Source organism: Clupea harengus, chromosome 24 (assembly GCF_900700415.2).
Source record: "Clupea harengus chromosome 24, Ch_v2.0.2, whole genome shotgun sequence".
NCBI lineage: Eukaryota > Metazoa > Chordata > Actinopteri > Clupeiformes > Clupeidae > Clupea > Clupea harengus.
In genome coordinates, this window is record NC_045175.1 from 19,348,518 (window position 1) to 19,361,017 (window position 12,500).

A 12,500-nucleotide genomic window follows, 5' to 3' on the forward strand; every position below is an offset into this window, starting at 1 on the left:
GCACTTCAGCTGTTACATTCCTGCACTTCTTTTTCCTTTCTAGGTCGTTTTTTTTCTAATTCTTATGTAAAGTAGTATTTATTGTTACACCATGATTTTTTATTGCTCTTAGCTTGACTGTTCTCTCCCCTGTACCTCGCTTTGGACAAAAGCGTCTGCTAAATGACTAAATGTAAATGTAAATGTACACACACACACACACACACACAGACACAAGTGAGTTTTCCAGAGGGGTCACACCTGAAGTGGTTCAGGCTTCATGAATGGGTTACAGCACCCCCTGTCTTCATGAATGGGTTACAGCACCTGTACAGCACTTGTATTGATCTTTGATGTTGTATTTTTACTTGTATTGATCTTTGATGTTGTATTGATACTTGTATTGATCTTTGATGTTGTATTGATATTTGTATTTATCTTTGATGTTGTATTGATACTTGTATTGATCTTTGATGTTGTATTGATAATTGTGTTGATATTTGATGTTGTATTGATACTTGTATTGATATTTGATGTTTTATTGATACTTTTATTGATCCTTGATGTGGTATTGTTACTTGTATTGATATGTGATGTTGTATTGATACTTGTATTGATCTTAGATGTTGTATTGATACTTGTATTGATCCTTGATGTTGTATTGATTTTTGATGTTGTATTGTTACTTGTATTGATCTTTGATCTTTGCTTCAGGAGCACCGCAGGGAGTGGGTGTGTTTGTTTGGCTGTTGCGCTCACATTTCAACAACCTTTTGCCAGGATCGAGAACTACACTTTTAATAATTCATGTTCTGAAAGTGGCCTGTGCCCTTTTCTCCCTCTCCCTGAATCTCTGCTCTGTTTCCTGTGACGGAAGGAACTCCTCTGAATCTCTGCCCTGTCTCCTGTGACGGCAGGAACTCCTCTGAAGGTCCTGGAGCTTTTGCTCGGCACAATGAGGCAAATAGGCACTGACCAAATTGGTACCTCATGACTGACTATCTATCTGTCTGTCTGTCTCTCTGTATGTCTGTATGTCTGTGTGTCTGTATGTCCATCCATCTATCTGTCTGTCTGTATGTCTGTCTGTCTTCTTTTTAAAAATGAATGATACTCTAAAGTATTTAGCTTATATGTGTAGCATACGTCATATGTTTACGTAAGCATAGCTTTTACGTCATGAGGTGCTTGTCCGTGTTGTGTAAACATTGCCTCTGAGAGCTGAGTGCTGTCTGACTCTCCCACTGCAGTTCTCTTTGTGAGCGACTTCCTGCTCACTCACCTGATCTTCATGCCCACCGAGCACCTGTGCTCCGCCCTTCTTAGTTGATATCCTTCTGCCAGCATTACCACACTCAGGGGACTATATTGCTACGATATTTCTTCACATTTATATAATATCTATAACTATATTTAGATATAACATTTCTATCACTCACCTGTTATTACTGTATTTATATGAAGTATGGATTATCTAATAACCATTTATTGAATTCATATATTGTATATATAATCATTTGGATATGTATCATATCATATTAATACTCCATGTGTAAGTTGAGTGGTTAATCACTGAATCACTAGTAACTGTCAAAAGGCAAACATTTCCTTAGCAACCGCCTCACCTACCAGGCCGTGCCGTCGGTGAGCTCTGAGGTAGAGAAGGCGGCCGTAGCTTGTGGTGGAGTGGGCGGCGCTCTATGGCCCGCTACTGATAGGGGACCCCACAGCGGCTCACTTCCTGCAGGTGATCATGCTTGTGTCAAATTAAAAGTCCCCTTATCAACATGGAAAAGTGGATTGGCTTGCTTTATGCAAATGTTTTATTTTATTGAAAACCAACATTGCCAATCAGGGCGGTACAAAATAAAATTAGAAAGTGCACATTTCAGGTAAACAAGGACTCAGCCTATAGTGCAGTTAAACCATGGCTTAATATTTTCTTTTTTCAAGTTTGCTGGGAACATAGCAGTCAGGCCTCTTATTTCAGAAACAATGAACCGTAACAGTTAGGTTACCAATAAAATGTAAGCCTACTACTTCTTTGCTTTCAGCCAGCTGCCTGTTGACATTTTCAGACAACAGTGAAGCTCGCTTCTTTTGCACAACACAACTTTTAAATATAAACTTTCCATTCAGAAGCTTTTTAATGATCCATTTCGCTGTATCGCGCTCACCATTCACCCAAATCGTAACGTTAGCCTACTACACAGTTTGCGAGGCCAAAAAGAACGTTAATCTAAAAAAAAAAATAATAATAATTATATTGCGTTAATCTCGCGATAAAAAAAAATTAAATATGTATGTGTGTGTGTGTGTGTATGTTGTTTAGTGGTAGTTGTGAGGTCCTTTATGTGCCATTTTTAATGGTTGCTTGATTGACTTGCTCTTGCTGAGACAGAAGCTGAAGAAAGAGGTGAGGGCCGACTCACGCCTCCTCGCCATGTTCAAGCAGCAGATGAGGGGAAAGAGCAAAAGAATGAGAGTAACACACACACACACACACATACACATACACACACACACACACACACACACACACACACACACACACACACACACACACACAATGTATTATATAATATTGTTTTGCTGCCATGACAAGAAGTGTTGATTGGTTCCTGAACTATGACATCCCATAATGTTTGATCTCTTTTAGCAACATGATCTTGATTGGTTCCTGAACTATGACATCCCAGGTGTGAAGGACCAAAAAATCAGGGTGCTGGATGAAGGTGTGTTCCTCGCAACCACCCACCACACACACACGCACGGACGCACGCACGCACGCACGCACACACACACACACACACTTTCACACACACACACACACACACACACACACACACTCACACAAACACACATTCTCCAGGAATCATGATTCACAACAGATTCATGGATACCAGGTGACGTCACTGCGTTTAAGCCGCCATCTTTTTGTCCGAAAGTCTAGCTGAGCGTCGGTCACAACATAGACAATAGTCGGTCAAAACCCAGAGAAAGTAAAAAATGCCCTGCATATGTTGTACTGATGGATGCGACAATAGTTGCGAAAATTACCCAAAGAAACAATTGCATTGTATACCAAAAGATTTAGATCGGCGGAATAAATGGTTGGCTGCAAATTAGAAGAGACAACTGGCAGCCAACATCTAACTTCAGACTGTGCAGTCAACACTTTGTATCTTCCTGCACCACTATCCATGTTGATTTTGTGTTCAGAGCCTGGGAATGACTGACATGTTGAGTGAAATGCAGCACGTTGATACAATCGTGAATAATTGCTGTGTCTTATCAGATCTAAACTCTCCTGAGCAAGCTAGAGTGCTAATAGCTAGCGAGTATGGGGATGGATTGTGTACAAGATAAATGTATACGTCGGGAAAAGACAGTTGGGGCAGACTTTAAGGGACAAAATAAAATTGAAGGTAATAAATATGGATCGCGGCCAATAATCAATGTTTTTTCTAAATATCGCTGTCTTTCTATGATAGCTAACTAACTAACCACTAGAATTAGAAAATACTACATTTAAAAAGTCTAAATTTGAAGAACCTATCAATAGAAAACAATACTAGTATTATATTATTAATATTATTATTATTATATTATTACTATATATTATTATATATGACTACCTAGCTACTATTGGGTACAAAAATGTTATAATACAAAGGGAATAATGGTTGAGTCGGGCACAAAGATAGCGGGAGGCTTCACGGAAGTGACGTCTTTGGTACCCATGAATTGTCTCTGAATACATACTTTGGCCTTAGGACCCCTTACTTTTGAACACAGACCCCTTTATATGTTATTTATTTATTCATGTATTGTTTTTCATGAAAAGGTCTGGCTGTACAGTACAGGGCTCTGAGTTGGTTTGGGAGCAAAACAGCATCTGCTAAACATATAAACATGTTGTTGACCCGGCAACAGTGTCGTTGACTCGGCAACAGTGTTGTTGACCCGGCAACAGTGTTGTTGGGCCGGCAACAGTGTCGTTGACTCCCACTCTCCTCCATCTCCACAGACCCTCACCAGCTCTTCCTGCCTGACCACACCTCTGTGTGCCTGATGCTGCCTGCCAATGCGTCCGTGAAGGTTAGGTGTGTATCCTAAACTCCTGGGGTCCACTGAGAAGAGAGCGAGTGAGAGACAGGGGGGGGGGGAGGTGAGAGAGAGAGAGGGAAAGAGAGAGAACAGGGGTGTGTGTGTGGAGGGGGGTGGGTAATTTGGTGATGAGAAAGGAAAAATAAATATTTATAATTTAGATACAGAAAATACTGATAGAAAATATAGATATTGATTACTGAGCTTTATTTTATAGGTTCATCAAACCATGCTGTTATTTCTCATGACTCACTGTCCAGCCTCCCCCATCAGTCTCCATGTCACAGTAGACCTGCAGGGGGAGATGGGCCCCCCCAGGGAAGATGGTGTACGCTAGAGCATGGATCGGGCCGAATTTTTCTGTCCGAGCCCGACCCGCGTCCGACAGAGTAGTAACCGAGCCCGGCCCGAGTCTGACAGGTATTAAAATATTTTTTTTTCCGAACCCGAACCGAGCCCGATGGAATCAATTTCTCAACTGTTTATACTAATGCCACATTTACGTATGTTTTTTATGAATAGTCTGGCTTTATTAAACTCGGGCATCAACCGATAAATGCTCGGTCACACAAACAAGCGCTGTTAAACGCACAAGGATTCACATTGCAAGAACGTGTTGTAAAATGTTGCAGCTCCTTTAAGAGCAGCACATACAGGTTGGGTGTGGTAGAGCTAGAGAGAGAGAACGGTGATGCTTATGAATAGTTTGGATGTAGCGACAGCTGCCAAAAATGTATGTGCTGTAACAGTGTTAACCAGTGTGTGAAGAATAAATCCTCAGAAAGAATACAGTGGGCATTTATTAACTAACCAGCAACAGACGGAAAGGAAAGGGAATTAACCCCCAAGTTAAAAACATGTAATACTTCGGCCCTGGAGCATTTTACTAAGTCTCCCCTTAAATCACCGTCTACGGTCAGAGACAGACAGCAGGAAAGGTTAACAAACGGAATGAAATAGCCTACACATTACACACGCTATGCCTTAATAAAACTCACGTTATGCTACACCAAAGGAGGCACAACAGACAAGTCTTTTCGCCAACGTTCTTTATAAAACTATCTACATAGTCCAAACTATCGAGGTTTAATCCATGTTGTTGTGGAGAAAGAGGATTGCATCAATCATATTTCATTAAAACTCCACACTTCTTACATTGGACATATCCAACAGCCTAATTAGAATCCGCATCGACTACTAAGCAGAAATATCTACATACAGTAGATTTCCCTTCGTTTAGTATCGTTTTAAACTCTCCGGATGACAGTTTCTCTTTAACTTCCTCCGTGATGCCATTTTGCCACCTGTAATCGCGTTGTCACAGCTAGGACATAAACAAATTCCGGCCACGGGAAGAAGGCTATCCTAAATGTGATTTATTTTATTCTCAAAAAAGAACTTCTGCGCTGATGTGTCCGAGCCAGATCCGAGCCCGATTATAATTTCTAAATATTTGTCTGAACCCGGGCCGACCCGTCGGGTCCCGAAGGGTTCCGACGGGCTCGGGTCGGGTATCCATTCTCTAGTGTACACCCCACTGGGCTTGGTCGGATAGTGGTCATGGAGATCAGCGCAGTCCACTGGCAACAGCAGTGAAGAGCAGCGCAAAGCACCAAAGAGAAGGGGCATAACAAGTAGGACCTGTGAGAGCACACACACACACACACACACTCACACACAGAAACACACACACACAAAGCTCCGGCTCAATCAACTGATATAAGGTGAAAATACTAATGCCACTCTTTAAATAGTGTCTTACATTTGTCTATTAAAAAGAGTATAAGCACAAAACATTAAAAGCTATCTATTGCCATTAGGTAAGACCAAGTGGTAACGAAATAACAGCACTAGAGAACAATTATTTCATTTTACATTTATTTGTAACTTAGTTGCACATTTAATTGTGGCGCTATTGTGGGCAGTAACTCCAAGAAAACCCCTTTGCCTTGCACTACAACAATCTGTTGTCGTAGCAATGAAATCAACTGTGGACATAGCTTCTTTGATGTTCCTCTTCATCTCAATTGCATCCTCATCTATCTTGCGTCACAAGGTGGTCCTTGACATCAGAGAGGCATTGGGCTGAAGATCTTGCAAGAGATCTTGACATTATTGGCTGCCACACCACACTAAAGAGCTGGAGACTGGATTACAAAATTCAAAACGGCATGATCAACATTTCTTTGAGAAACTATCTTTGTTTCACCTAACTTTAACTGCCTGAAAGTTGAAGGAGCGTCTTGGTTCTTTGCTTTTCTTTTGTGTGGGGCTGTCAAAACGTCATACCTATCCACGTGACTTGCATGCTTTCTATGAAAAAAAAAATCCAACCATTAACAACATGTTCACATAGGCTAGGCTACTAATATTCTCATTCATGAATAAAATACACATTTAGGCATGTCCTAGATCTAGGCTACACAATATGTTGATATATTTTTTTTTAATCAAAGCTGGTCTTTAGAAGGTGAACTTAGGTGATTTATTTCTGTAGCAAACAATAGCCAACTCCTTAGATGCCATACCATGCATTTATTTAACAAGTCAAAATGCATTCAACTTCACTTGTGTGGACATCAGTAGTATAGCCTCTAGTGCAGGGGTACTCAATAGGCGGACCGCGGTCCGCATCCGGACCCAGACGCAATCAAATTTGGACCGAAGCCAAAATCAACCTTCTAATTTAATCATGATCCAAGCGAGTTTTCATTGGTGTGTGATTTCGCGCTATATATTTTTTTCCTACTCGATGTGGTTCATATCTTCCGTGTCCAATCCAGAGGTCCAATCAGGAGCTGTAATAACAACATCACTATGACAACTTACTCACTCAATGTTGGCTGCGAGCTCTGTGGAGCACGCAGGTTATGTGCAACAACGCGAGCAAATAGATTTGTGAACGGTATCTTTTTCTCGGTAAATGAAAATCATGGCGTGCTTTAAACGCGACAAAAAACGCAAATTTAAGACAGAGTGGACTGACAAGTATGCATTTGTGCTGCCTGTGGGGAGCACAAAACCGATGTGTTTAATCTGCAACGAGACGGTTGCCCTTGTCAAAAGTGGTAACGTCACTATGAAACAAAGCATGCACACTTCGAACAAAAATACCCGCAGAACTCTGAGGTAAGGGGCAGAAAAATAAACCATCTGCAATCATACCAAGCAACATGCAGTGTAATAGTTAGATCAGCCACACAACAAGAGTGTGCATACCTCAACATACTGTTGTGAGTCTGCCTTTTCAACCATGAATATGGTGAAAAACAAATACAGGAGCACACTCACTAATGAACACTTACATCAGTGCCTCCACCTGGCCTTCACACCTTTTATGCCCAAGTTTAAACCACAAAAAAAGTGTCACCTTTCACACAAATAAGGCCAGACCACGTCACCTTTTGTGCATAGTTCGAAAGTTTTTGTTGGAGTTATGTTTTTGGATTTTGACCGTCACTGTTCCGGACCCTGGACTGAATGGAAATTTGGCGAGTGGACCTTTTGGGTTTCTAATTGAGTACCCCTGCTCTAGTGGCTATAACACTAGGATAGCTTGCTTAGCTATATGGGTGCGCAAACATCCCGGCTAGAATCACAAACACTCAAAAGTGTGCCCCCATACCAATTTCAATATTTACCATTTTAGTATGCAGGTACATTCTACGAGCTGCAGTGAAACGGTACTAAATAGCAATCCCATTTATTGTATTGAATCGGATATTCCATCTCCTTTGAGCAGTGTGATACAAGCTATGCTAGCGTATAGCTGCTAGTTAACTAATTTAGCCGAACACACAATGCAGACAATGTCGGTTAAATTTAAAATAATTCGGTTGCTAGTCATTAGCGTTAAGTAAGCATGAGCATAAAACATCCTCAAAATGCTGCAGCAGCGTTGTAACGAATTCAACGTAGCTCGCGCTCAACGAACGAACGAAACTGACGAAACCGAAAGGACTTCAGAGAAAATCGCGCACTGAGCCCTGGTTGGTGTGATTGTGCACTCGCTTTGACATCTCATTATTTGATTCGCTTTGGTAAAAAGGAACGAGAGGCTTTACTAAATGTAACGGAGTAAAAAGTACGAATTTTCACTTTAAAATGTAGCGGAGTCAAAGTATAAAGTCTCACCAAATAGAAATACTTGAGTAAAATACAGATACATCTATGTTTTACTTAAGTACAGGAACGAATTACATCTACTTCGTTACTGTCCACCACTGATGCGCACGCACACACACATGCGCACACATGCACACACACACACACGCACACACACACACACACACTATATTATTCTATACTATACTATACTGTATAGCCTACAGTTATTTGTCCTTTTGATGAGACAGCAGGGACTCACCATGAACGTGTCGCAAGGTGCAAACGTTTGATTTTTGGGGAGCAGAATAAAAAAAGTGATAAGGAAACAGGCCACATGATTTCAGACAGGCAGGTATTCAGTCAGCTCTCTGAATCAGAGCATTACAACAGTTTGATGCATTGTTCTACCCAGATGAAGAGGCATGGAGGATCTCAATGAAATCAAACACAAATGCATTTGATGTCATGTCACAGCAGCTGTAAATGACGACAGCCTTGTGTAAAAGAGGTAACACACTTAAAACACACCTACAGTACTGGCAGTGGCAACGGTAAATTGTTTTATAAAAAAGATAATTAAAACATTCAAAATATGACATTTATTGAATATAATTTTTCTTGTATTCTCCATTTCCATTTCCTCGCTCAAAGTAGGTGACAGGCTCACCGCCGATGTCTCCTTACCCCATTTTTGTAGACAAGCGTGAAGAGTTTGTTGATCTGTCCCTCTGACATCTGGTGAAAATGCTGTCTGTTCTGTGGCTCTGCTGCGTCTTTTATGCCCCTCATTGAGGTCAAATGACACATGACAAACCCTCTCATGGGATTTAAACACCTGTACAAATCATGGACTGACCTTGTTTGTGCTTAAGCTTGCCACAGCAGATTGGCAGACTGACAGAAGTGATAATGGGGAACTTTAGTCGTCTCCCAAACGGAACATCTTTAGGGATATACCTGCAACAGGGAAGCAAGCTGCATTTTCTGTACAGTGAGAGGTGGGGCCCATGTTGTGTGATGCGAGTGGCCAAAGAGGCCAAAGAGGTCTGCTGCTGAGGCTTTTTGACCCTTTCAGGCCTCTGTTCGTGACCCCTATGAACTCTCCCTCAGGTCTCTCTGAAAACTAGACGTCTGCGCTTAGAGTGGGGCAAGAACGGAAGCCTGAAAGGGTTAAAAAGCGGTAAGGGTGCTGTGCTGTTCAATATGTAGTTTTTCTTTTTAAAGTAAGGCACTTATTGGTCGCTACTGTAAACCTTGATATCTTCGGGAATAGGTTCTTGGTGTAGTAATATGTAAAAGAGTCACGAACAAATGAGTTAGAACTGAGAAAAATGTTTACTCAATCTCCATCAACAACGATAACCTCTATTTCCCTCTCTTTCTTGTCACTATCCCCACTTTCCCTCAAAGCATTCTGGGCATTGTAGTTCTGCCACTCTGGGTATTACAGTCGTACACTAGTATCTATAACGTCCTCAAATTCATTTTGATTGTACATGAAATGTACAGGCTGATGAAGTCACTGGCCTCTTATGCAGTTTTGTGGCCATGAACCCAAATAAAAAATCCAACAGGATCATCTAGCTGTCCATGCTGTGTTTGTACTGAAAAAAATAATAAATCTGGTGTTCGTGCACAGTTTGTCTCTGAAAATGGGAAACATAATGGCTTGGACCGAACCGTAAACAGCAGCAAAAAGAGGCATGTAGGCTACTTTAATTGGCTTTTGAGCTCAAATATCAACAATCTTTTGACTTTAAATCAACTATTCAAGGCTGCATATAAGTGACAGATCATCTAACGAGCTAAGAGATGGGGGATTAATGGATGAACTAGTATAGTAGTAGTCCATAATAAACATGTCATGGTATATATCATACACATCATGACAGCTGATGTCTTATTATTTCACAATGTCATGTTACCATTATCGGCAAATGTCATGGCAGCTCTCCAAATTCTATACACAAAATAAAACATCATACAGTCTTGACAGTTACCGATCATGGTGACATCATACTCTTACATCACTGGACATTGATTGTTATACCCATTGTTATTTGTGACAACATATGACATCTGCCATGACAGGATTATGACATAGTTATGTTATTATCAAGCGTTACCAACCTGCTGTTTTCCCTTCCTCATGGATAATGGGCGGTGCTGTTGTCATAACTAGTCATCGGACCTGTGGTGGCTTTGTGGCATATCTGGTGCTATGCCCTGATTTCGAAGTATTTTGGTTTCTAAATTATGAACCAGAATATGATTTGATTTTTGAACGTAACCGTTAGGCTAAGCCCTCTGCAATGTCTTAATTAAATTCCACTGTCTTGCATTACATTGTCCTGCAATTACCTTAGCCCAGAAACCTTCCCACAACCATTAGGATGCCATGTGAAATCAGGCTTTTGTTGAGAAGGGGACAACTATAGTAAAATATGAGATGACCAGCAGAAGATGTCTGCTGACTTATTGAACCCATCTGCCTTCATAAGGGCGTATGGTTTATTTACTGATGGAATAGCTTTTGGACACTAGAGGGCGATATAATACCAACGGGTCACCACATGTTCACTGACCTACTGACCCCCACGTCTGCTTTGTGCTTCACTGTAGACCTTTTTGCTATAGTCCAAGAGGAACATTATACATTATCACTATTTGATATGAGAGAGAAATTAGGTGCTGGTTGCTCAGTTACATTTCATCCCTGGTCAATCTCCTGAAGTTTTATTCATTGATCATAATTTTTTTTTTTTTTATTGTTAGAAGTGACATTTTATTTATTCATTGCTGAAAGTCTATGAGGGGAAAAGAAATTAACTGCATTGTTAAAAATCCTCACCTAAAACAAATGGCTCAACTTTCAAGTTCCCCAAAAGTGACACAAAGACAACCAAGCACATTTTAGTGTGTGCACTTTAGGAATGAAACCAAACAATGGCCGAATGCACAAAATCAATTTTAATGAAGATTTCAAAATGACAGACATAACACAGCGTAGGTATTCTGCTGTTCTGATGTGGCTTAAGGCCAGAGGGGGAGCTCAATCTTCAAACTTTTGGGCCAGTTGGCCTCATCGCCACTGTGTCAGTGGTCAATGGTCTGATCTTCATGCTGATGGACTTCAGGGAGTAATCATAACCTCTAAAATGGTACCACTCAACACCATCAGCATGATCATCATTCTTCCACCTGTACATCCCGTTGGGGTTGGCTTGAAAACAGGCACCATACCAGAAGGCCGCATAATACTTTTTAGCACAGTTGTATTTGGCGGAATCCTGGTCGTGGTCATAAGTGCTGAACTTCCTTCCATCGTGGTAACTCATGCTATCACCTGTTGACGTCAAATATTCCACGTGAGACAAATTATCAATCCTACCACTGACACTCTTTTGTTACACAAAAGACATTACATTTACATACATTACATACATTACATTACATTTAGTTATTTGACATAATTCCCCTCTCTCTCTCTCACACACTCACACTCACACACACAAACACCCCCACTCACACACACACACACACAAACACCCCCACTCACACACACACACATTTATTCCATCATTTCTCTTTCTCTCTCTCTCTCTCTCTCTCTCTTTCTTGCTCCCTGAGTGTGTGTCAGTCTTTCCATATTTCTCCCTCCTCCTTTTTTTCTCTTTCTTTCTCTCTCTCGCTTTTTCAAGAAGAACCTGCTGGGTGGAAACATTGCCTATGGCTTCTGTGACGGTCGTGGTACGACCGCACATGAACTGTAAACTCCCGCCCCATGTTTGCAGCCACTGGCGCACCCAAACAGACATGGTTTGCACACACACGCACACACAAACACTCATACAACTGATTACCTTGGGTCCTTGCTAATTACTCTGCTAATTGCCTAGGCTGGCAGGAGGGAAACCTGGAATGGTCTGAGCCAGACCACTTTGATAAAGTGTTTTTATATACTTAGAAAGTGCTTATTTTATTACCTAGTTATTTATTTTTTGTTTAGAACACTGAGGAGTACTATGTTTATGTTTGAGGGTCTGTCTTGTCATTGTGTATTATTTGTTTTGTTGTGGTACCCCTGTGTTTAGAAATGGTGCTGGCCGCCAGGTATATATGTTCATTGCTCTGTCTGGTTTGGTTAGTCTAGTCTTGTCAGGTATGTGTTGCTATGTAGACTGTTTTACTGCTGATTGTTGTCCTCTACCCATATAGAGGCTTAGCAGGTTCTGTTATGTTTTTAGACTGCTGAATGTTGTCCTCTGCAGATAGAGGCTTAGCTCTCACACACACACTGACAC

General features: G+C 41.1%; 2 protein-coding genes across 2 annotated transcripts in view; one reads left to right on the forward strand and one right to left on the reverse strand.

The window, feature by feature from the left end:
• LOC116219129 (microfibril-associated glycoprotein 4-like) overlaps positions 1–5,742 on the reverse strand; it is a gene marked incomplete at its 5' end in the record, with an annotated part of 15,040 nt that extends 9,298 nt beyond the window's left edge. The window contains one exon of the mRNA XM_042703622.1: positions 5,623–5,742. Within this exon, the coding sequence (XP_042559556.1) occupies positions 5,623–5,742 (120 nt within the window). The remainder of the gene's footprint in view (positions 1–5,622) is intronic.
• LOC116219131 (microfibril-associated glycoprotein 4-like) overlaps positions 1–12,500 on the forward strand; it is an 88,578-nt gene that overhangs the window by 17,037 nt on the left and 59,041 nt on the right. The window lies entirely within an intron of this gene.